The sequence below is a fragment of the Stegodyphus dumicola genome, chromosome 3, assembly GCF_044657685.1.
Source record: "Stegodyphus dumicola isolate Sdum_Otavi_A_Nest chromosome 3, ASM4465768v1".
Taxonomy (NCBI): domain Eukaryota; kingdom Metazoa; phylum Arthropoda; class Arachnida; order Araneae; family Eresidae; genus Stegodyphus; species Stegodyphus dumicola.
The window spans coordinates 209,635,497-209,663,050 of NC_140770.1; the positions used below are offsets into that span (position 1 = coordinate 209,635,497).

The 27,554-nt window shown below is 32.5% G+C and overlaps 1 protein-coding gene across 2 annotated transcripts in view; it reads left to right on the forward strand.

Annotated features, from left to right (window-relative positions):
- The first annotated feature begins 5,175 nt into the window (after positions 1–5,175).
- LOC118192956 (uncharacterized) overlaps positions 5,176–27,554 on the forward strand; it is a 36,231-nt gene continuing 13,852 nt past the window's right edge. For both annotated transcript variants that reach the window (XM_085813820.1, XM_035363977.2), the window contains exons 1-3: positions 5,176–5,430; positions 11,704–11,803; positions 19,109–20,485. In XM_085813820.1, coding sequence (XP_085669946.1) covers positions 5,266–5,430; positions 11,704–11,803; positions 19,109–20,485 — 1,642 coding nt within the window. In that variant the 5' untranslated portion in view covers positions 5,176–5,265. The remainder of the gene's footprint in view (positions 5,431–11,703; positions 11,804–19,108; positions 20,486–27,554) is intronic.

A 27,554-nucleotide genomic window follows, 5' to 3' on the forward strand; every position in this document is an offset into this window, starting at 1 on the left:
TCTCTCTAAGGCGACCAGCCACACTTGCAGAATTTTCTTTGTGAATGGTCGCCTTACAGAGGGAATATTCAATACCAAAGTAGACTTAAGTTTTCAGAAACACTAGTCTCTTTCAGAGGCGTTCGTCTTAGAGAGGTGGTCTTTGCTACGAGTTGGTTCTCTGAATACACACACATAAGCACTTACATTTCTGATATTACAAATAAACACCGGTATCAACCAACATCTCTTTAACGCGAACAAGTTCATTCACAATCGCAAAACTTTTCTCCCTGTTAACGCTGAAGTGAGGAAAAAAATTCTCTCTCCCTCCCAAGCTCCCTTCCCCACTCTCAGAAGTTTCCCAAACAAGCAATATGGCGACGCTCTAGTTATTGTTGTGCGATGGTGGTGTTATTTTCTTCGTGGTTGTAGTAATGCAATATATTATGTACTATGATTTACTGTATTACAAATTTTACTATGTTTTACTGTTTAGAAATTAGTAATTAAATAATAAAATACCAGCACTGACTATGAATATACCACTAAAGCCATTCACGTGTAATCGTGTCTAATGTTTGAGAGAACGTTGCTGATAACTGACTACTTGTGAAATGGAGTTTCTGTGCATGAAATTGATTTTCCATCTTTACTTTTATCCCGAAAAACAATGGGCTTAAAGATGAAAAGTGATAATTTCAGACTTGATAATTTGGTTCAGTGTGCAGATGCAGATGTGATCAGATGTAGAAATATAGTTTTTGCATTCTACTGAAACTGTATTTTCGAAAATTTATTTTTTTGATTACATTTTAGAAATACTTTTTTAAAGCTTGTTCATCTAGATGATTTATCATTTGAATATTATGTACTAATAAATTTGAGCATACCTTACTTAAAAATGATCTTGCATGATTCAATTTTCAATTTTTCGACTAATGTGATATGGCAGAGCAAAAAGAACGTTTTTTTTATGTTTTAAAAAAATGTACTAATTATATTTTGCGAGCAAAAAAGGTAAGTTTTATTAATGAAATAAACATTGAAATATTTAATGTGTTTATTACTTATTGAATGGGGTAGACAAGACATACAAGCTTAAGGAATCTTTTTTCCACTACTAAAATTATGTGAAAATTTAGATGATTATAGTAGCTTACATTGTTTTTTAATACTTTAAGTAAGAAAATATAGTTATTTCTTGAACCTGTTGAAAAATAAATCCGTCTATTGCACACAAGAACAATCCCAAATGTAATGTAATGATATGGAATAATTAATATCATGATAGCACTTTAGATCACATTTAGGAAGAGTTTTAAATAATTAGTCCCATTGTTGTAAGTGAGTGAGATAAAATTTTGTTAATATCCTTGAAAGAGAAATCTTGAGTAGAATGTAAAAATGTCTTGTCAATAACACTTTTTTTTATTTATTTATGTTAAAAATCAATTTATGTTGTTGTTTATTTATGTCTATTTGATGTTAATCATCTTTTTATTTTTCTTTACAAGTATGAGACTAGAACCACATTTTTACATTAAATATTTTATGCTATTTTGTTAAAACACATGTAATAATTTTTATGCATACTTTAATTTTCATTATTATTAGTTTGATGAAGAAAATTTCAAATGTGTTTTTCATAAATGGCTTTTGAAATAGAAATAGATTGGCGAATAAGATTTATGTAATATTAAATGTACTCTTAGGAGTATAAAAAGGGAATTATTTATTTGAAAAAATTACATTAAGTTGAAACCTCATATAGTGGTTATTTTCTTAAATGACCACCTCTGATAATGACACATTTGTCAGGACAATAATTAAATAACAGGACTTAGAAAATCACTCATAGTTTTGTCAGGTTACAGGAAACTGGCATTATCTCGAATTGTGGAGTTGATTGTTTCAGGAACATTTTGCTGTATAATCAATTGACTTCGGTGTAGTAATTTTTACGTGGGTATGAATTTTGCAGAAGTAATTGAAAGTTTTTACGAGACAATTAAAACCAAAGCTTTTCGGATCATGAGTCTTATAAGGGCACTGTTATAGCATTGCTTTCAAATATAGTTAGAGTAATATTTAAACATTATTTTCGGAAGCACTTCCACAGAGAATCCGGTTGTTCTCTGCGGATGAAAACCCATATAAATAAATCTTCTGTACAGCCTTATACAAATGCAGTTAAAATTACTGTCATTACAATTAAGCGAATACAGTCAAAAGTCGTTAATCCGGACTCGTCGGGACTAGAAAATTGCAACCAGAAATTGCAACCAGAAATAGTCGAAATTAGAAAATTGCAACCAGAAAACTATTCGATGTGTACTCGTGATATTTATAATGACGAGGAATTTGATTTAAATCATATCAAAGACGGAATACATCGAGATGAAATACTACATTTAGTAAGGAATTATAAGCTGAATAAAATAAAAACATCTGCCCTGAAGATAAGGATAGTGTTGACAGATCAACTTCCAGTTCATTGTGCGCCGCGACGTCCCCCCCCCCTTGCAGAGTAGCGTGAAATTGATAAACAGATTTCGGAATGGTTAGAGAAACAAAAAGGATATGCCTTTACCCATTTTTTGCAGCAATTTCACTGTTTGTTTGATGGACATCGAAACGTACTTACGCTTTGTAGATCCTTTACGTATTAGTAAATATATAACGGAAATTCTATTTGACATAATCGAAAGTTCAAGCTTACTTTTATAAAATTGCTATAACAGTCTGCAAAAAATAATAAGCCCGATCCAATTCGAAGATTAAGGAACAACGCAATCTGCAACATTAACTGAAATAGATAATTTTAGCTTATACCGTCCGTTATACATTAAACGCGCCTGCGTAAGCGTATTATGCGCATGTGCACACGCATATGCGCAGTCGTAAAAGTCTTACGCGCATGCGTCAAAGTTTGTAGCTTTGAGGTCCGGATTATAGATCATTCCGGATTATGGGTGTCCGAATTAACGACTTTTGACTGTATAGCTACATTTGTTTACAAAAAGTTATTATTGCTAAATACTGCACTATATAAATTTCATTTGGCATTGTAATTTCAGAAAATGCTCAGCATGAGGTATTTTTATATTATATAATCTACTGTCAAAAACAATAGCTAACTTTTCAGTACTTTAAATTTTACTATTTAGAATTTTTATGGCTCAAAATAATATTTCTATACATTTTCTAAAGTATTCTTTCTACATAGAAATCTAAATAACTTCCACCTAAAACACTGACTCAAATTTATTCCAATAAAGCATCGCTTTAATTAAATTTATGTTCCTTTGAGATGATATATGAAAAACCTTGTGTAATAATAAATTATTAATCTATATAGGTAAATGGTATTTTTATATATATTTTTTCGGGTAAAGTGCAGAATCGCCCACTTATTTATTTGGCACTTTTTACAAAAGTAAAAAGAACTGGATTTTTGTCAATTTTCTTTTGACTTTTTAAGTGAAAATAGGTCGATGTGTACATGGATAAAGTCAAAGGAGTGCGCAATGCCATTTTTGTGCAATTCTGGGTTTTTTTTAAGTGAAAATAGGTCGATGTGTACATGGATACCGAGTATGTGCAATTCTTAAAAACACGCCAAGCAGTGGACGATTCTACACTTCCGTCATTTTCTATAAGAATTTAGTTTCATTAAATTAGTTATTTAGTATAATTATGTGTATATGAGTATATTCATACTTCTTCACATAGATGGAATTTTTACAGTACGGAAGTTGATCTTTTTTACATCAAGAACTACTTAGAGTATAAATACCCATTATGTTATAGATTTTATTTATATAAAACCTGTGGAAGATTATATAGCACTAAAAGTGAGATATGGAATAAAACATTATACGCTATGAGATATTTCCTTAATACCCGAACTGCGCGTTGAGAATTGGTATTTGTTGAGACTTGTAAATTTTTTAAAATTAGTTTTGTTACAATAAAATTTATTTTATTTTGGGTATTATTAAGTTTATTATATGTTATCTTCATGTTTCATTTATCTTTTGAGAGATACAGGTAACATTCAAAGTATTGTAATAAGGGGTCGGCACAATGTTTGTATATTAGTATTATTTCTTTACTACATTATATTTTAGGATTCATCCTTTCTTCCACGCAAAACATCTATGTGTTTGCGTGTCATAATAAGCTGCAGGGTGTTACTATTAGTGGTAAGCGAGCTTTGTAAAGATAATTTATACAAATATTTTGTAATATGTTTATAGATATTGACGTGCATTAAGAAGGATGGGCTCGTAGGCTTCTTGATATTTTAAAATTTTTATTTATTCGCATTGAATTTTATTTAAAATTACTTTACATGCTTTCTCCGCCATTTAGTTCTGTACATTTCATCAGTGCTAATTGTGTACTTCTGCTGGTTTATGTTTTTATGGAAATTTGATTTACAATTCTATTTTTGTATATTGTTTTTTATAGGGATTCTGTATATGGATACCCGTTCTATGTACGATTCTATGTATGGATACTCCACTATGGTATAATGCTATTGGTTCTGTTTATGGGTTTTTTTGTTTACTGTTTTGTGCAGCGATTTTTCCAAGAGGTACCTTTATTGGTCTGTGGATTTTTGTGTAGTGGTTTTTACAGGATTTGGCGTATGGGTGCCTGTATAGGTGTACATGCTTTTGTCTACTGGTTTTTACAAGGCATAGACCTACGGAATATACATTTTTTAATGGAAATTTGGCCAATGGATATGCATATAAAGTTCCGATTTTTGGCTATGGGTTTTTACTGGGATTTTGTTTATAGTGCCTACAGTTCTACAGGTTTCTACAGAGATTTGGCCTACTCGTATCCGTACAGTCGTACGGGTTTCTGTTTACAGGTTTTTTACGGTTATTTGGCCTACAGGTACCCGTACAGCCGTGCAGGTTTCTTTCTATGGGTTTTTACGGGTATTTGGCCTACGGGTACCCGTACAACCGTACGGGTTTCTTTCTATGGGTTTTTACCGGGATTTGGCCTCCGGGTACCCGTACAGTTGTACGGTTTCTGTCTGTGGGTTTTTATTGGGATTTGGCCTACGGGTACCCGCAGAGCTGTATGGGTACCCGTAGGCCAATTCCCCGTAAAAATTTTATGGGTTTCTACGAGGCATTTTTAGCAGGGTATATATAATACATTTTTATTTTATTCTATTTTTAGGTTTATCACGGTGCGTTTTAAACCCACATATAGTTTTAAACTCTTTAAAAATGTAGTTCGAGATACAATGGAAATAAAATGAATGATTCTAACAAAGAGCCACTTCATCCTGTTATGGATACGGATTTTAAAGATGTAGACCTTAGCTCACGGGACGAAGCAAATGAATGTAATGGAGATGTTTCAGCAACCGATATTACAAGTGAAAAGAAACAAGTAGCAGAAAATGCAAATTTAGAAGATGTAAGTATATTGATTGTATAAAAGTTGTATTTGTTTGCATATTAGGTTCTGATTATTTTCTTGTAAGGTAAAAAATTAATTAATTAATTAATTAATTAAAATAAATTAAATATAAATAAATAAAAACTCCTCTTCAAGTCATTCTGTTACAGAACATTCTTTATAATTTCTGCTATTAGCAGCTTAAACTTGAAAGGTAATTAAAATATTTCTTCTGTTTATAAAACGTGTTTTCACAAAGTACATCTATGTTTAGGTTTTGGTAAAAATATACCAAGCAGGTTTCCTAGCAATTCGTTAGCTTAATAATTTGCTTTAATGCACATATACTTTTCTTATTCAGTTGCATTTTTGTTTCATGTTAGTCGTGTTTTTTAAATACAACTTCCAAAAATATGGCCTACTAGCGGCTGAGCGGTAAAATCGCTGAATACTGGTAATTCGGTCCGGGGTTCGAATCGCGGCGAAAGAGCAGGCTGCAAGAGCGTTTTCGTGGTTTTCCCGATGTGTAATAAGTATACGAGCTAGTTTTCCCTAGAAAGTCCTCCATGGAGATATTCCTTTTTTCAGGCAAATAACCCTCGAATAATTCGCCATAATCAAATAAACCAAACCAAATAAAAATATATGGGGCATCACAAATGTGAAGCATGCATCAAATTATGGTCTAGTTAGTTTCAAAAGTAAACATAAAAAAGAATATCCTGCCTCCTTCCTGTGTTAATTTCCTTTTTGTTGACAGCATTATTTTACTGATGTCTCTTACGCTATTAAGAAAATATATAATTATAGGTTTTTCTGTAATTATAAAATGAATATTAAAGGAAGTTACTGTTTTTTCTTTGAATGAGACATATGCTTTCCCTAAAAAATATTAACAACAGTTATATGATGAAACAGCTGTTCACGAAGGTAATGACAAGAACATGCTGCCTTTGATGTAGAAAACATAAATTCTTCAACGATAAGTTATTTTAGGAAAACATAAATACGTCTTGAATAAACGCAGATAATGAATAGATTAATTAACAACTAAACAGAAACCAGACATAATAAATTAAACATAGCATCAAACAAACGTTTCATCTGTTATCCTTCAGTTAATCACGCAGGAGAATGAAAGTAAGTAATAAAGACAGTTATGTGTCTTAAACTAATACATTTAAATAACAGGAAATAAACCAAATACTTATTCCTCGCGTATTCCAGAAACTAATTTTGCATTTCCTGTTATTAAGCTCATATTTCACTTCGTTACATAACACGTTCTCAGTAAACTTTCAAACATATTTAAGATAATTTTACAGTAAACATTGCATTAAATTGCTGTCGAATAAATATGCAAGTTTTTAATTTGAAGTTAAGAAATATTTTGAAATTTATTATTTTAATTTCCCAAAGGAATAAGGTCTTTAAACATTCCTGTTTGCCTTCTGCATGCATGTCGAAAAATATTTTAAGAGCTTTTATAGAAAAAAAGTAGAAGAAAAAATACATATTTATGCCCTAAATTTATTTTTAAAGCCATATAAATCATACATTTCTTTTAAGTCAATAAATTATTAATTATTTTGTAAAATTTATTATTTATATTGAGGATCAGAGTTTCAGACTTCCTGAGATTAAACTCGAAATTCATTCTATAACTTTGATTATTTTTCAAACGAAAGAAGGAATAGTTTATTCCTAGAAATTATAATAAAACTTGATTTTAACTTTTATTCCTAGAAATTATAATAAAACTTGATTTTAACTTATCCAGAATTTATAATTTTTAATAAATTTGTTCTTAAACCTTTCTTTTGGTACTAATTTTCCTACAATTTTTATCCTGTGTCCATAATAAAGCATATTTTATTTTGATTGCAAGATATGTTTGACTCATACCATGTACTGATCGTAAAATTAAAAAATATATCGAATGCTAAAAGTGCGAACCTCTAAAAACGAGTTTCAGGCTAGATGTGACGAACTTTTGGGGGTGTGATAATAATTTAAAAAATATAGTGAAATGTATCTAAGATGACCACCTTTCATTTAAGCTGCTTTAGATCTTTTCTGATGGTAAGACATGGTTTTTAGTACCAATGTTTTCAATTTCATACAATCTAATGGAAAGCTGGACGCAAGCATCAATATGTTGTTATACATAAGCTAATCAATATACACTGAATTTACTTCTCGTTTATTTAAGTTCTCTAAGAAGCTGGGTGGTCATAAAAAAACTTCTCCGATATATGAACCTCAGAAGCCTATCCGCTCAACTAATCGAAATGAAATTTATTTGACATTTTATTTGACAGAATGCACTCAAGAATGTGATGATTTAAAAAAATAGAGCTCTCACGGTTACGATTTATAGTGAAAATACTTCGAAATTCTCGAATGGTAACACCCACGTTATTCCTAAATAAATTCACCAGTGCATTAAAATGTATAAATGGCGCTGGAAAATTACGCATATGACGAAAATTGCCGGCGGAAATTTGAGTGACAATATAGGAGAGGCGAAGGAATTTTTTTAAAATTGAAATTACAAGTTTATTAGAATCATAAGCACACGATTGTCCCGATCGTGGTCTATCACATATTCATTTAGTTTTTTCGGAATTGTGTGCTAAATCACGTACATTTCTTACGGAACGTGGACCTCGTTAAAGCTTACGATTTCGCAGATAAACATGAAAGCTTCAGCAGCATTTTTATCATGAGATAAAACAACTTTATCAATTCAACTCGTTGTTTCTCTTTAAGTGCCATTTTGTTAGGAGGTTCGAACACCTGATTAAAGCAATAGCCTTCCTATACTGCTTATTAACGGTTCACACATGAAATGTTTTGTGCATGGTACTCTAAGTTTGGTGCTTCTAGCGTTTATCCTTAGGAATTATGCATACTCTTCTTTCTTCAGAAAAGTTTTAAACAAATGCTTGCAACTTTCCACTTTTCCAGATTGCCTGAAATTCAGTCAAATAGGTTTTTCGCAAAGAAGGACGGAAGATCCTTACAGCCCGAAAGTTTATCTTTCCGTTATCGTCTTACGAACAATAGACATACTACTAGAAAAAGTTTTTTATAATAAAGAGTAACACATCATATTCACAAAATAAACAATTATTAACTTGAACAAGTTGGCGTTTCCCCGAGATAATTCATCATGCACGCAATTTACCTTGTCAAAGAAACTTAGGAAGAACAAATATAATGAAATTGCTCCGCAGTACTCAAACCCTGCAGAGTGCATTTGATTCGCTATCGTGACTGGGTGTTCTAAAAGCGCTAAATAAAGTCAAATGCCAGTCCAACTTACTCCATCTAGTTAGAGAGTATTTTAAAAATGGAGCTAATTTCATCCATTATAATAACACCATCATAAAACGACTGCAACAAAGAGACTACCATCAAGACTCACGCATGATCCTAGATGTTTGGAACTTAAATTTTAATTCCTTTACATTCCACATATAGGCATATATCACGAAACAGTGACTGCATTTTGGAGAATATGTTCTCTGGTTATACTTGTGATACAAAACAATAGCCCAGAAACCGTAAATATCTTCAGGAACATCTGTATTGTATCTATCCGTCTCCAGCCCCTCACGTGTGAACGCTGAAACTGTTCTCTTTACCTGCATTGCACTCTTCTACCATTATTAAACCATTGACTCGCCCAACATTCTTTTTTTTCCACCCCTCAGAACTCGTCGAAGCATTCGATCTGCAAGGAACAGACCACTTTTGTGGACTTTGAAAAGGACCGAATGCAATATTTTACTTGCACTTTTGTCAAACATAGGCCTGGTGAGCTTGCAATCCTGGAACGTTTTTAGTAAAATTAGTTCCGTTAGCAGGGTGAACTGGCCGGTATGCTAACTGTCCTAGTGAATCGGCTGTCCCATCATCGGTGGAAAGAAAGCAACATTTGCAAAGAATTGAAATTAATCATTCCCGAAGAAACATCTCAAGCAGTTAGTTTTCATAAACCTCAACAGCCGAACACTCGTAACCCAAAACTTACAATAAGTGGAAAACAATATCGAGATTCGTACGAAATTAAATATTTAGGAGTAATAATCGACAGTTAGATTTCTTATTTTTTCCACCTTAATGAGCTGAAAAAACAAAACTTGATTCATTCTCATGAGCATGCACAGCTCTTATTAGGGCTTGAAACCAGCAATTAAAAAACTATATATAGCCCCATGATAAAAAAAAAGGTCACCATGTAGCATCAGCCCTGGCAATTCCTATGACAGATAAAAATATGATGCTGATTAATATGCACCTTTCCTTCTCAATATTTCAAGAGCGTATAGGACTACTTTTAACTCCATATATTTAAATAGGAATAACAACTTTGTATATCAAAGCACAAGATGAATACTACAGTAGAATTCCTATAACTGAATGTTCTTAAAAATGTTTTCGGTAATAGCTTCAGACCAGCCAGCCATGAGCCTAGGAACTCTTACCTCGATTGCCACTCAGCTCAGAAAGAACTCTCACACTACCAGCAAGACATTAGCATCTCTGCCATCTTACCACGTAGATTTCAAGGATAATTCCAAAATAGAAGGAAATATAGTCTGTGCATATGTGGTTATGAGGCACACTACAATTTTTAAAACATGAAAAGAACACCTAGCGAGCGAAAATAGTACATTCCAAGCAGAATTAACTGCAGTACAGAAGATAATAGAATATGCAAGACCTAGCATAAAAATATTACATATCCAACCAGACAGCAATCAGTACTACATGATGTTACAAATATATATACATCACAGTTGTCCGAAAGTGAACAAAATTCATCAAAAATTAAACAGCATGTGTCAAAAACAGTCATCTCATGTGTCAAAGAACACGAAGGAAATAATAGAAACGAACAAACAGATAAACATGCGACAGAAGCTACACAAAAAACAACAAAAATAAACAACGAGATGCTACACATACCATTACCAAGAAGTCATCTCACTACCAGTCTGCAACAAATATCAATGACCGCATGGCAACAGCAATAGGATATCATAAAAAGGTTAAAGATGACTTTGAACCTGCTTTGTGGTAGATTAGGAGGCGGTCCATGTTATCTGTTCAAATGTCCAATAACAAAAGATTACCACATTTCTCTTCCTTCACAAATAACCCAAAAATATACCGTTTTCCTCATGAAAAGGAAAAAATACAGAAGAAGCATTAAAATAATGAATATGGTGGAAAACATAGGTGGAGATTTATGTTATCCCTGATGAAGAATTTTTCCCTTTGAAGAAAAACATTATTAGGTTAACCATTTTGTTTTTACTTTAGAATATTTGCACGCATAAAACGCCCATTAAGTCATTAGCATTCATTTTACGAGATCTCTTATAAGCTACATTCCGGGCAAGCCATCACCATGGCAAGCATTGCATCAGCATAAATACATAACCACATATATAATAAGAATTCGTGTTCACAAATCTGGCTTAAGCATTAATGCTGGAAAGTAATAATTTTGAAATAACATCAAACTTACAGAAAATTATAATCGCAGGGCAGACTTCTTGACCATATGGTAAGTTACTGGTATTAACAATCAACTATTTTGAGTTAAAAACAGTAATTCCTTTTTTCCAGTTTTAAATTTAAAAGCTTGCGGCTCCTGCATCGCATGCGCTGAGATGACGACGCTGTGTGAAACGCATATTATAGAAATATGTTATGTTTCGAATATTTCGTAATAGTTATCCTCCTATTTATTGTAAATAAATTTATGTGAGAAACATAATAAATTTTAAAAAATGAGGAAAATGTTCCTTTTGGAATGTTTTTGCCTCATATCTTGAAGAAACGAGTAGTCAGTCAAACACAATCTAAGCATTTATCCGACTTAAAAACCTTACTGGACTTCTTGATTATATGAGGTGCAGACTTGGCTTTTGCAAATTTGCTAGAGCAGCGTCCATGACTGGAATGTGATCTAGAATCGTGTCCCAGTGGAAGCATAAGGAACAATAGTACAGAGAGGCTAACTGGTTCTTAATGTGACTGAACAGAATTACCGATTACAGACGAATATTCACATTTATGTATGAATATTTAAGCAGTGACATTTAATACTTTGTATTGTTTATTAATAAACTCTTGGACTGTAAAATAATGCTAACTTTTCAAACAATCCATAATTGTGAAATAATGTTGATTGTAAAATAATATTAAGTTAATTCATGGATACAGAAATAATGCTTTCTCTCTTACGTGCTTTATTGTACCTTTTATTTCCAGGAAACCTTCAACATAACATGGAGACTATATAAAAATTATAAAATAAGTATATGCAAACCTCTCATACCTTTGAAACTAGCTTTGATACTTTGGTTTGGAGGTAAGAAACTTTCATGATTTACCTTCTTATATGTAAATAAGCCTATATTATTTATGAATGTATATCTTTGGGTTAACGCTTTACTTCACCTTCTTATTCAAGCTTATATATATACAGGTTGTCCTGTAAATGTTGATAGAAATTTCAGAGGAAGGAAGAGCACATCGTAAGGATTAAGAATTGCATAGGAACCCATGGCCGAGAAACGTCAATATACGCCGCCAGGAGGTGCTGTACAGGATAGTGGAAAGAGAGGATTGCCTCATTCAAGCGGTAGGCACCATATGTAGAGCATGGAACTCTACACGAACGTAGAACTTGCAGACATGCACTTAGTGTATGACATAGTTGAGGGTAATGGATGAGCCGCTGCCCGCATTTATAGAGAACGTTTCCCCGACAAATACCAACCACAACACTCTTTATTTGCATCAAAATTTGTGCGACAATGGATCATTATGAAATGGCAGGACAAGTGATGGCAGGCGACGATCGACTCGCTCTATCGTTAAGGAAGAAAGTGTGTTGGATATGGTGGAGAGTAATCCAAGGACCAGCATACGTGCAATTGCCTCTCAATTAAGAATGTCTCGCACCAGTGTCCAGCGTGTTTTGAACGCCGAGTCTTCCCACGCCTTTCTTCTCTAGAGGGTTTAGTTACTGCTCCCGGATGAACGTGTACGTTTCGAGCAGTAGTTTCTGCAAGAAAGTGCCCGTGATGTTAATTTCCCAGCTGATGTGTTGTTTACGGATGAGGCCACATTCAATAGGGATAACGTATTCCATTACCACAGTCAGCATTTGTGGGCTCAAGAAAACCCAAGCGTTGTGTGTCACCACACGGCACATCAACGCTTCAAAGTCAACGAATCTCGTGGCAAGACTCGCCTGCGCAGCTGCTACAATCAGAGAAACTCTAGGTGTATTTGAACACGTCCAGCAATCAATAGTTTATTGGTGCCAGGCATGTTTAGTGTCTGATGGGGCAAACTTCGAGAATCTGTTGTAACATTCAAGCTGTCGTACACCATTTGTATTCACGTAAAATAAATGTGTCAAATTAATCACTCTTGTTTCCTTTCCCATCTTCTACCTCTGCTACCACTTACTCCTGACATTTCCGGGCATATGTTCCTATGCAATTCTTAATCCTTATGATGTTCCCTACCTCCCCATAAGTTTCTCGCAACATTTACGGGACACCCTGTATATATATATATATATATATAACCTGAGGCTTCAGACAAAAACATGTATGGAAATAACTTGTGTCCAAAAAGTCCTTACTTGGCCTTTATATTCTCAACCGCTGATGGTGGGCGTATAATTTCCGTTGCAAAAATGTTTCAAATGAAGCAAAAATTCATATGCTCATATTTTTTTAAAAAATATTTCTCAAAATAAGAAATATAACGTTTTACGTCTTCTACCGATCATGAGTTTAGGAACATTTTGTACAAATTTATGAAAAATAAAGCACAAAAATTTTGACACCTATACGACAAAAACTGACCGAAATGTTTGATATTAAAAAAGAAAATTTAGACGCCGTACGTTAATTGAAAACCGTAATGTTTGCAGTGGTAAGTAACTTAAAATAAAATATTATTTAATTTTTGCATGAAGGACATTGATAAATATATTTATTATATTGTTAAGAGATCAAGTAAAGAGCATCACTATGCAAATTATTCTGAAGGACATTAATAAATATATTTATTTATTTATTTATTTTTTCCAAAACAGAGATATTATTCACAGAATCTTATAGAGTTCGTATTGGCATAGTCAACTAGTAATGCGAACTAGTTCTTTGCATTAATTAAAAATTAAAAATATTTAATTAATACAAATTTAAATTTTGCAAATTAAAATTTTTAACTAATTTATTTCCGCAATGAACTGCTTATTATAAATTACTGTGAAAATCCTTTTAACATACCAAATGTATCAAAATTAATAAAACATTAGTAAATCACTAAAGAATAGCATTGAATGTCATTTAAGGAGAGATAATCAACCTTGAATTATTCTAATATATTTATGAACCGAGTCCTTAATGCAAACTAAGTATGACGTTAAAAATCGCAAATTTTGAAATTAAACATCTCAGTCAATTTTTGTCGTACAAGAGTTAAGCTTTTTGTGTTTTATTTTTATAAAGAGGATAAAACTTTTGTAAGTACGAGTATAACGACCGGAACAATGTGTAAAAAGGGAGGTTTCGTATTTTAAGCAAAATTATTAAATTTTTTTAAATACAAAAACACAAATCTTTACATGATTAAAACATTTGTGTAATTGAAACTATATATTTACAACCAGAAGTTGCGGAAATAAAAGCCGGGCAAGGAATTTTGCAGATACAATGCATACTGATTAGCTAAAACATTATGATCGCCCCTACACTGCCTGAAATGATCAAGATGGCACACGAGTAAGTGAAAAAGTTATTTAACGACTGCCTGGGATTCAGAAGACTTATCTGTATATACTAAGAAGCCTGCTGAGTTAAGCGCCTTTGGTAATGGTCCTAAAGATAGGGATGAATATCTCCGAAATGACACTGCTGTTAGGATGTTTGTGAGCTGCCCTTTTAGCACTTATAAAAAGTGAAAGAATAATAATTACCAGTAGTAGATGTCGAGGCGTAGGATGTCCATGCCTGATTTACGGATATAAGCATCGGCGAGTAACTTGCTTCATGACCGCAAATAGGTAACTGCCTGTGGGGCAGTAGGTAACTGTCTATGGTAACAGCTGAATGCAAGTATGCCTGAGCACATAATTCCTTGGACACTGTTTAGAAGTAGGATTCTGCAGCAGTCGCCCCTCTCATGTGTTCTGCAAACAACTACAGTAGGCCTGTGAACATTATGACTGGACACATCACAATGGAAAGAGCTGCCTGGTCCATTGATTTCAAATTTCTTTTATATCAAGCTGATGGTTCGTGCCATAATATGTTGCTTTCAGATGAAAACTTGATCGCTCATAGGACTCAAACAGGCCTGTGAATGAAAGTATGCTCTGGGGAACATTCTCATAGGAAATCCTGGAACCGATGTGTAAGTTAGAATGAATTGTGACAGCTACAAACTATATGTCCACTGTTGCTGACCAAGTACACTCGTTTATGTCTTTTGAATCCTGCACCAGAAGTAGACCGTTTCAGCATAACAACTTTTTTTGTCATAAGGCCGAAATTGTCCACAATGCACAATGATTGGTAAAGCATACTGATAAAAGAACTTTATATCTTGATTTCCTAAAGAACTCTTGAAAAATTGCCGTATTTTAAGCCTTTTGATCACATCTAAAGTGTTCAACAGCGCGAGCTCGGAGCTTACCGACTTTTCTCAATTTGCTGAAATTTTGTGACCTCTGCTTGCAAATTTGATATGATCTTCTTCCGGAAACTTAGATAACAAATTTGTAGAATCGGTGCTACGACGGACTGAAGATATTTTGCGTGTCAGAGACATGGACCTTATAAGAAACAGACTAACCCAAATGGGTTTTCTCCCTCGTCTGAGACGTTCCCGGCTATCACCTTGATCACATGCGAAGCAGTAGGGACGCCTTGCAGAAATTTAATAGTTGTTGCCTATTGCAGCGTGTATAATTGTCAAGAAAAAGCTGGTTGTAGCGCCTCATTTCACAAATTAGAATTTCTTCATAATTTTATTTTTGAAATTGAGATTGATTTTTAAAAATTTAGCATATTTATCAAGCATAATTAACGTTCCAAATAATTATAAAGCTATTGCATGCTTTCAGGGCTGGATATTTTTTTACCTTTTCCTATCCTGTAAGGAAATTTGTAACTACTAATTTTAGAAAATAATATTTTAAATCTGAACTAACAGAAAATTTCAAACAAGCAATTTTTATGCTTTTTATTGGTGTAAATAAGTAAAAAATACTAAAATATTTAAAAACGAATCTTTGAAAGTTTTGTTTAAAATTCTAAATTGTGCTGCTTTTTTAAAATTATAGATGAATATTATAGCACAATTTCTATAAAGAAATTTTATTTCAATTATATTTCATAATACATCGTAGTAATAAACAATTTTGACTCCTTAATAATTTTTATGCGTTTAATTCTAATATTAAAATTGTATTTAACCGTAATAATTAATTTTGCTTGTATTTTATAATGATTATTTTTTCAATTTATTTTTAGTTCTACATAAGATTTTTTTTAAATTTATTGTTAATTTAATTTGTTAGCCCAAAGGGTCGGTAACCTAGAAAGGCTGTTAGTTTCGAAGCGACATTTTGCGCTGTTCTACTATAAATGTCCGTGTCTCCTTGCAAATTGTTGTTACCAAATATTTTCGCCCTGTATTATATTTAAAGGAATTAAATAATGAAGGATCTGCGTGAAGACATGTATGTTTCTCGCACTGTGATAAAAACGATAGTATCTAGAGCCATCAAATTTTAATTAATGTAATCCTCCATTCGGACATGGGCATCTGGACGGCTGAATTTCGAATTTGTTTTAATCTATTTCACATTTTGGAAAACTTTAAGGAATTTTTGATTAACAATCTCAACGACTGCAGAGAGAGCACTAAACGGAAAATAACAGTTTTATCTCCTGTGCGGAAAATCTAAAGATATGCTGTTTTCAAATGTATGTGGTTTACGGGAGAAGAACATGATATTTAATAAATATAGGTAACACAAAAAACGTTAAAAAAAGGTTCCTTCTGGGCGTAATATAAAGTGCTGAGTGCTTCTAGATTTTATTTTACCTTCCCCCCTTTCATTACACTCAGAAAATTCTATGCTTCGAATTTTATAAATTACTAAAATAAATATTCCACTTTAATGTTAATAAGTTAATGATGATATAATCAAATAAATGATTGTTTTTTAATGTTATTATAGTTTTGAAAATCACTGCCTGAAAATGATCATTAAATTTTTTAAAAAAAGTTTTCAGATCTTGTTCATTTCAAAGCATCACGTACTATCACATACTACTTTTACGTTATTTGTACGCAAAATTAAGTTCATAAATTTTGTGCCTAGAGTTTTTACTGTTTTACCAGAGTAAAGATGTTTGTACAAGAATTACGCGTGAAAAAAATGCGCGAAATGCAGTAAAAAGTGCTTTAATGATATATATTAAATCCTATTTGGAAAAAACTGTGGCTTTCATAATCTCATCCCTATACAACGTATCACATTTAATAATTAAAAAGAGTTATGTGATACAAACGTCTTAGGTTTTCATTGCTAAAGTAAACCAGATCGTCCCTACTCTTTCTTGCCGACAAGTCGGTGACGCGCGCCCCGCCTACTGGTTTAGTCTATCTCTTATAAGGTCCATGGTCAGAGATGGAGAAATCTATATTTGGAGGGTGATTATAATATTTTAGCCAATCAGTGCATGCATAAATGGTCTGATATCGTTAATACTGTTTTATGTCAAAATAAAGAAAACCACCTTACTTCATTTTGACTCTTTGTAAAGCAATAGGTAATTAATTACGTTATAATTAGTTCATTACAAATGAACAACTGAAAAACTGCATATTGATTACAGCGATCAAACGTCAAAAATTTCAATGTGTATGCATTACTGAATTTTAATTGTTGGAGTCTTTAATAAATTATTAAATGGACAGGAATATTTTAATATTCTCATAAAAATTCTAAACTTCCTTATGAAATATTTTGCATAAGATAACACTATAATAATGATGAAATATCACGAATACAAAATATTATTTTCTCTAGCATACTACATTTAATTTCGTTTCGCATATTGACAATTTTGCGTACATGCTGTAGATTATTACTTCGCATACATAATAAAAATTAAATTCAGTTTGTTATGAACAGAGATAGTTTAATGAAAAGTTTAGACTGCAAACAGACTTTAAGCTAACTGGCGACACTGCACATACAGAGAATCACGTGATTACAAGATAACTCTGATTCAGGAAAAGGCGCAGAGCAGTGCTTTTGTGCAACTCGTGCTTTCTGGTGCACCGAAAGTTTAGCAGAGTGTTTCCGAAAAGTCCCCAAACATAACAAATGTTAAAATATGGCCTACAAAGTTTCTGCTGACAATATGTGACAAGAGTTCATTATGAGGTAATCGGCATTGGAAAACGGAAATGTTGGTCGAAAGACACAGAACTGCTCGGAGCCCAGAGAAAGTTTGATTCTGCAAAGGCTGTTGTACTTGCACTTGCTACCCATGCTGTCTGCGATTATCCAATATTGCATTCATTCGAAGCATGGGAATCTTTGCTCGATATATACGGATTATGGCAATGTATTCCCTAACTTGGTTAATCGTTTCTTCATTAATGTCCTAAAATTTTGCAAGGATTGTTGATGCTTTCACATCGCGGACGCCATACGCTGATGAATTTTCGTCCCAAAACAATTTCAACACTGGATACAACGTATTCCAGCATACGACTAGCCCTTCTAGGGATTACATGATCTTATCAAATTACTGTGCTGTCTGGTAAGATTTTAAACATTTCATTTCGCTGAAATTACTCTGCGTCTTAAATATTATAGTAAATTAAAGTGTGGAAAGGACTTTTGAAAAATCCTGTATATTTAGTAAGAGAGGTATGTAGCAATAAGGAAAAAGTGCATTTCTAATTTCGGTTGGAAATTAAAAACTTATTGTTCAAGAGAAAATTTTATCCGACTTCTTCGTGACAGTTACTCGCTGTCAGGCGATGCTATAAGAATGCCTGTGCTCTTGAGAGATGAATCTTATACTGCACAATATGCTTCAATGAAGAAGTGTAATTTTTTAGCAACATTTTTATGTAACTTGTATAAGACATTCAGCAAAACTTCACTTATTCATATCTTTTCATTCAAAATTTCAATCTCGAAAATTTTACAATCTCAAAACTCAAACTAAATTAATTCAACTATTATCCCAGTATGTTAATATTTTGCAAAGTTTTTAACCCAAAATGTATTTCTTCACATTCCTTTCTGGTTATACATCCAAAACAAAAAATATGTTATTCTGATGTAAATCGATTAAAATTACTCACATAAATAAGTTTTAAAAAACATAATAATTTCAATATAAACTGAGTAACAGTTTTAGTATGAAATTTAAAAGAAACTGTGTATCCGATTTTACTCAAAATGACACAGAACTCTCTTCAATGACACAGAGCTAAAACATTGAGTTTTTTTAGCTCAAAAGTAAAATTTTTGATACAAATAATTTTGTTTGATTTAAATGAGCTCAAATTCTTTCAAACTTGTGTAAGAATAATATGTCATTTCCTCTTTCAACAGCTGGATCAATTATTGGATCCTTTCTTGCGGTCTACTTCAAACAACGTGGTCTTGCCTTGTCAGAACTTTCAACGATATTTATGATATCACCATTCGCCCAATTTCTAGGATCAACAGCATCAGGAATAATAGCAGATAAGCTGGGAAGATCCAAGCCCGTTCTAGTAGGCAATCTCGTAATTACCCTGCTAGCTGTTACTGGCATGCTGTTGATGCCAAGAATGAACTCCGAGAGTTGTAATCCACAGCCATTAAATATCAAGTGTCATTATCAAGAATTCTACAGATTAATGGTAAGATCTACTTGCGACATCGAAGATAAGGTCTTCGAAGTAACATCTTGCAACATTCAGTGCCCCGAAAATGTTACTGAGTACTGTTTCGGACAAAATATCATTTGCGAAATTTTGGAGAGCAGTGAAGGAATTGCGAATTTTTCTTTATTGATTCATGTGAATGAGACTTTTAAAACAAAAAATAAATGCTTTTATAACGTTCGTGCTTTGACGCACAAAAATAGAACTTATTCGTGGTGCAATGTGCCACATAAAATGTACTGTAGAATAAATTGTTCATATTTTTCCGAAGAAAAGTGTAATCGGGAAAGAGGATCAAGATGGAGACTTTTGGTGGCTAACATGGTGTTGTTAATGCTCTTTTTCACTACATTTACTACCTGCTACCGTATTTTTGACGTTACTGCTATGTCTTTGGTTAAAGAATATAATTCTGATTTTGGTCGTGAATGTTTCTTTTCTGTTCTTGGTGTTTTGATATTTACTCCCGTCGCTGGGTATGTTGTAGATGCGAACACTTCTCCAGGTGATGAAAAGCACTATGCATCCGCATTTTACTGTTTCATTGGGATGTGCATATTAACTTTAGCAATTATTTATAAATTAAAAGTAAAAATTAATCCACCAGGCAGAAACATGTGGAAAAAGGCTTTGAATTTATTAAAAAATGCCGATCTTATTTCATTTATCTGCATTCTTTTCATGCTTGGTACTACATGGAACTTTATGAAGAATTTTACAAACTGGTTCCTTGTAGAGCTTGATACTCCAGGCATTTTATTCGGTCTGATTCCAGCAGTGAATGGCATATATGGACTTCCATTTCTGTTGACATCTAAATGGTGGGTTCAGAAAATTGGTTCTCCCAACATATTCTTATTAGCACTTTTAGGATACGTTTGTAGTGCAATAGGATATTCATTTCTGTTTAACCCTTGGTACTCCCTGCTATTAGAAGTAACATCAATTTTTACTTTTCATTTGTTGTGGGTTACTGTCATTCTTCATAGTCACGAAATTGCACCCGAAGGACTGACGGCGACAGTTATTTCTACAGCTGGAGGTATCCATTTTAATATAGGTATGTATTCCAGCATTTCTAAACAAATGATTAAGTCTTAACCAGGGCTTAAGAACAGTATTAAACTAGCGAGGAGTTTACAGAAAGTTCTATTTCGAAAGACACTGACATATCTCCTTCTTCTTCAAACAACTGCAGAATCAAAAGCACAATAACAACCTTGTATTTAGCGTACATATATTAAAACACTTAATCGATTTCGAGGATAGCTAATGGTCTCTCCTCATCAGAAGAACGAAATTACTGGAAAGGGGGGGGGAAAGAAGAAAAATAAAGCATTGGCAAAGGAGTCTCAGAAACACGTGGTCGTTATCAGCAACGCACGCGGTTGTAACCAGATTTTGAATCAGAGTTACACTGGCCGCCTACTTTTACTGAGCCAGGCTATCTGATCAAACATAAAAAACATAGACTAAAACGCAAAAAATCAGCGAAGTCAAAAAATAGGGAGCGAGAGGCAACTGCACCTTCACGCATTAAGTCTGAACCTCGAATCCTTTAGCCTCCCTCGAAATCGATTGAGTGTTTTAATATACGTACGCTAAATACAAGGTTGTTATTGCGATTTTGATTGTCACATTGGCTTGTTTCTTTTCTATTCTAACTGCAGAATGTTTTTTGCTTCAATAAGAAGGCAAATGTATGCCAGTTAGCTTCGAAATTGATTAACTATACATATTTCTGAAATTATTTTTTTGGGTTTATTTTACATATTTCATTAGTATATATCTCTTCTATATGATAAATATAGTACTTTGCTTTAAAATAGTTTCTGGGCACACTTTAGAAACATTTGAATAATGTAATAGATTTTAAGTTTACATTTTAAAAAAGAAGAATTTTTGATTCAGTAAATAAAAACCTTTTCTTTTCTTTCCTCCTCCTTCTGTTTTTCCTAGGATTGGCGCTTCGACACACTTAACAGGATACATAAGATCTTTAACGCAGTGATCTAGAGTATTAATTAATTTCATATTAATTATTGATTTTAATTATTAATTAAATTATAATTTATTTTATATTTTTTATTATTAATTAAAATCAATAACTAATTTCATTATTAATTAATTTTATTATTAATTATTAATTAAAATCAATAATTATTAATTAAAATCAATGATTTTAATTACTAATTATTGAGTTTAATTAATAATTAATTATTTTATTATTAATTATTTTAATTATTAATTAAAATCAATAATTAATTTCATTTATTAATTATTAAATAGTAACTATTTAAAGCCTGTAAAGTTTTCTTCGAATTTGTCCATGACTAATTCGAAAGAAAATCAGTTGTTCATAACAGCATAGTCGAGCAAAAACAGTGGATACATAATTATATAAATGATGCGGGCGTTCGTTTCTCTCTTCTGATACCAGTATTGCAGAAATTTCTAATTCGTAAGTTTATGAGTTTGAAAACAAGTTCAAAATTTATAAGGTTCGGTGAGTGAACTCGCTAATCATACTATAAAAATGATCCTATGAAATATGATCTTACAAGTTTATAAGGTATTTCCTTTCTTCTCTCCAGCATGCCTTCGTGGTGTAACGGTAGCACACTCGTCGTGTATTCGAATGATCCAGGTTCGAGTCCTGGCGAACGCATTGCACATTTTTCAGAACTTCCTGCTTCAAAATAATCTAATGACTCCACAAGTTTTTAAAAGTTTAATTTAATTCTACAGTTTTGCGATACGTTAAGAATCCCGACATATTAGTTGGAAACATTAGCCTAATGTACTACTATTCACAAACTTTACCAGATTTGATAGATTCAGTCCTTCAATTAATGAAATATATGTCCCAACATTATGGAATAGTCACATTTGAACAAAATTTGTTCAATGAAGCTTTTATAGACAGAAATTTGAAATTTGTTCAAATACGATTTTAAGGAAAAATTAGCTTTATATTTCTTTCTAAATGACAAGGAATTTTTAGAAATGAATGCGTCCTAGAGTAATAAGCATATTTTTTTCACAACTCTATCGGAAATTTTATGTTAATTTTTCCAGCTATTTATAATTTCTATGTTTACTATAATTTCTCCTTTCCGTATTTCTCACCAGAATTCAAATTAGTAATTTGTTCTCATATATAGCGATAATTCGCTTCACGTATGTTAGGATTCTTAGACGGAAGTAACATTAACAGATCAAATGTTATTCCAGAACTACTACAGCATTGATTTAAAAGAAGTCTTTGTATGAACTTATTCTTAAGATGATTAAAAGTAATGTTTCTTGTAATAAAGGTTAACTCAGAAAATATAAGATAATAAACATCTATAAGATGATAACCTCCATAACTCTTAAAAATAACGAGAGAGTGCGGCATATCTTAAAATAAAACATAATTTAATTAAATGAAAACTCACATATACAATGGTTACAGCCGAAAATGTCACGGCAAATATATTGCAGGCGAAAACGTCGCGGGGAATACAACGCAAGGCGAAAACAACGTGGTACAAAACATCGTGGCAGAAAAGAAAGCAAAAAGAAAACATCGCAGTTCTAAATCATCTTGGTACAAAATATCGTGATCGAAAATAAAGTGGTTCAAAAACTTTTTTTCGCAGTTAAAAAACATCGTCGTCGCACACATGCGTTTTTTAAATCCCGTACTGACACTGACTCTCGTCATAACTAACAAATCGATATCCAAAAAAACTGATTGAACGCTAAACATGAAAATATTCACACTTTAAGAATAAATATATCACTTCAAGAATAAAAAGGACACAAGTTTCATTAAAACGATATCAGAATAACAAATGTGAAGGAAAATAATTTGATAATTAACTAAGCAATTTTTATAGAAGTAACCTCATGAAGTTATTTGTCTCCCTTCTTTTAATCATTTTAAACTGTATTTTCCATAAAAAATTACCAGTAAAACATGATAAAAAAGGTTAATTTATAAATGACGTTTGTTAAATAACTATGTAAATTTAAAATGCTATTGATTTCTATAGGTTGTATTAATTTTCTACTCATTTTCAATTTTTAAATGTTTAAGTTTCCTTCTTATTTTTTCAACAGAAACGAATTATTTTATTCAAAAATATGAAATGTAGAAGTAAAAAGAATCCCTCTTTCTTTCTTGGGCTTCCAAATCATTATGCGAACATGCATTTACAACTTTTAAAACCTGAAAACGAATGTGTGCAATGATTTTGTAAGTATTTTATTTTTTACCACGATATTTTTTCCACGACGATGTTTTTAAATTGCGAAAGTTTTTGAACCGTTTTGTTATCGACTAAGATATTTCTTACCATGATGTTTTAGAACTGCGATGTTTTCTCCTTGCTTCCTTTTCTCCCACGATATTTTGTACGAGGACGTTTTGAAGAAAACTTGCGTAGTTTTCTTCGCGATGTTTTTATCACGATGCTTTCGGAGGACGTCTATACAACATACAGATGTTTACTAACTGTTACCGAACACAGCGAAGTTGCATGTTGATATTTGTTAAAACAGTAGAAGCATAAGATTTCCTCTTTATCCTGAGAACTTTACGTCAGTCCTCGTGACTGGCGGATGGAGAGACGCCATTCGCAACATTTACTCGCCCCATTTTAGTTTACTGGATGGCTACTCAAAACATTAACTAACAATTTCAAATTCAAACTGTCATGTTTCTTTCAAATAGGAGCAAAGTGAGTCTCAGTCGTCTTGGACTCATAGTCATCATTTGGATGCGGAGGTTGTAGAGACATTAGGTATTTTTTGGACGCAGGCAAGATGAAAAATTAGCAATCGCCTTTCCCGGGAATCGAACCACGGACCTCTGGAATACAGGCCCAGCGTGCAGAACCACTACACCACGAAGGCGGGAGAAATACCTTATAAGATTATACTGGCTAGTTATTTGAAAAGCGGAACTTCTTTTGGAAAAGGCTCTACGAGCAAGTCTCTGCTGCTAATCTCTATGAAAATATTATTTGAAAAAGATAAATTAGCATATTATAATGTGTTTTCATCTTCCTTAAAAAAGTAATATAATGTAGTTTTATCTGGTTAAAAGCCAATTTAAGCGGGTTTTTTTTTTAAAATCATCTTCTAATGAGACGATGCCGTCGAGTTATGAGGAATTTGCCGCTGGTTTGACTAAGCTTACCAAAATATTCCTTTCTAAAACGTAACGTCAGATCTTGATTTAGTACGGTACCTTATTCTTTTCGCAAATTTTTGCATCGATCTATTTTACGTTCGCAAATTCAAAATTTCATGTTTTCTTACAACTACGGTAAGGGTCGGAAATATATAACTCTTTCACAATCGCATTTTATGATCACTAATTCTTCATAATATATAAAAATTTATTCTAGTAATCTTCTAAGGAAATCTTCAATAATTCTAGCGTCTCCTAAAGTTTTTCCACTATTTCGCAGTTAAAATGTGTATCGTTTTCTCAATACACGTTTCTAGGTCGTCCTTCTCTGGTTATGAAACTAAATGAAAGCAAAAATGCATCTGAATTCACAGATAGTTTCCATCTCCTAGTTTTCTTCAAATGTTGTCAACTAAACTTAACAATAGTCCTACAAATTATTTGAATTGAATGTTCTGTGTTTCCGTCTGACACAGAAAATAATGCTTTCCAGGAATTTGTAACTTTTATAAACTCCATCGGTATTTGTAACATTAAGCAAGAAACGTAAAGACTTATTCCCTAATTTTGCAAGTATTGGCACCAGATTTACTAGAGTGAATTTTTATCCAATCTAAGACGAATCAGAGGTTGCTTAATTAATTAGTATATGTAATATTTTTTATATGGAATTCAAGGAACACTGAATGCTGAGTATCGGATATAAACTGTTTATAAGTTACTGTTTAACTGAAAATACTTTTATCTCAAACTAAAAACAAATGAATTTTAATTTTGAGCATTTCATCCTTCTAGCTCTTCAATAGTTAATAATATTTAATTCTTAATACTGTAATTTTCAAGACCTATAATGCTAACTTCTAATTATTAAAATAAATAAAAAAAATAACCTTTGCGAAGCAGTATGCCCTTTATGAAAATTCGGGATACACTCTTGACCATATCTCTTTATTGTTTGTTAAATGCAGAAGTAAAGATGGATATCAAGATGGCGAAGTATAAGAAGATTATTGTTATTAAAAAACGACTGAGAAACTGAATGATCTCCAGTTGTCTCTGCAAGGAAAATAATAGAAACATATTTACTTAGGATGATAAAAGTGAAGCTTAAATTAAAGAGAACAGCATACGGAAGGAAATGGTCGAAAATAATTCACTTGAAATGTTTTCGACTGTCGACAGTTTTATACTTGAGAAACATAATTATAAAACTTCATGGCAAAAATTATTATAGATCAGTTAAAAACATTAGAAATACGATTTCACAAATAACATCGAATTTTGATTTCAAAAATCTTGAATTAAAAAATAATTTTTTATTGACATTAACGAGATAAATCCTCTTCCATATAAAACTAAAGAGCAGTCTGGTCAGCTTTCAATTGAATTCAACTTTCTGAAATGTAATTTTCCTGAAACATCCTTGACTGAATTGTGGACCGGAGATGAAACTGAATTTCTGGTGAATTCTGAAATGGCGTTAAATCTTCTTCTGCCGTTCAACACCCCATACTAGTAATATGAGAAGACATTTCAAGCTTCAAAGCTTACTAAATTCAAATATTGTTCAACGATTAAAAATGTTTAAGCTGTTTTATATCTTGCTGTGTCAAATATTGCACCAAGATTTAATTTGCTATGCAGCAAAAAACCAAGCACAACCGTCTCATTAAAACGTAATTTTCTTTCATTAATTTCTGTATACCTGAAACAAATATTAAAACTAATAAAATATGCACATTGTTTACCAAATAAATAAGCTATTTAAGAAAAAGGATTTATTTTTGTATCATTATTTCATATTTAATATCTGGGGTCGCTAAAATTTCTAGATAAAAAGGCAATGAATGAAAAATGTTTAATAAGCGTTGGCTTATAAGAACAACTCTGGATTTCGTTCTAATTAACTGAATTCTTACTCCATGATATGTGACAACGATAAACTTACAAAATAGACCCCTCCAAAAGCATTCAAAAAAAATAATGCATTTCACTGGTTTCATTTATAGGCCTTTTCTGGGATAGGCATTTCAGTAAAGCAAGTATTGAAATCCTTTACAAAGAAGGTTATCGGACAAATGAGCGCCCCAACTTAGTTATGATTTTTACACTTTTTGTACAATGGAATTAAAAGTTTCCTGCAGCAAAGCTAATATATTTTATTTTTTGGTAAACGTTTACTCATTACCGAATCTTTAAAAATTCAAATTGCGTCTTAAGGTTGTAGGGTTTATATTTATTTTAACTAACATTTATTTTAAGTTTAAACTATCTTTCCTGTCAAGCCTTACTTTCCCCTGGAATTGCCAATGCCAGAATATGTAAATTTTGAGTAGAACGCGCAAGGATTCAAATTATCAGCGGAAGTATTCTGATTTAAATAGAAGGAAACAAGTTCGGTGTGAGAGATTCTTACTTAGCGAGCGCGGAGGTAGTTAGCGAGAATTGAAGAACCCCGCGTTGCGGCCTATGTGCTTGGCGGGAAGTAGTGGCAATTGTTCCAGTGAGCTTCAAGTCTGGTGAATTAGCAGCGGTATTGTAAAACGCGGTGAGTTAGTTATTTTAGAGAGCCTCGTAGTTAGAATCTTGTCTTTATTTTCTTTTCAGGTTATTATTTTTATTTTGACTGCCAAGTTGGCACAGTTTGTAAGCGTCAAGAGGACGCAATTGTAATTTATTACGTTGAATAAAAGGGACTTAAACCCTTTACAAGACTCTGTGGTTTATACAAGCTTTCACAGTCACCCTTGGTTGCGTGCAAGTTGGAGGCGCGCAACGTTATAAGGTATTCTTATCTAGATCCTATGCAATACAAAATAAGTTTTGTTACACGTTTTTTAGATGCAAATTTACAGTCTGCATTGCTTTCTTAGTATTCAAACTAAAACAACCTCCACTCATAACCTGCTGAGCGTTTTCAATACAAATTTCCCTTTCTATTACATCT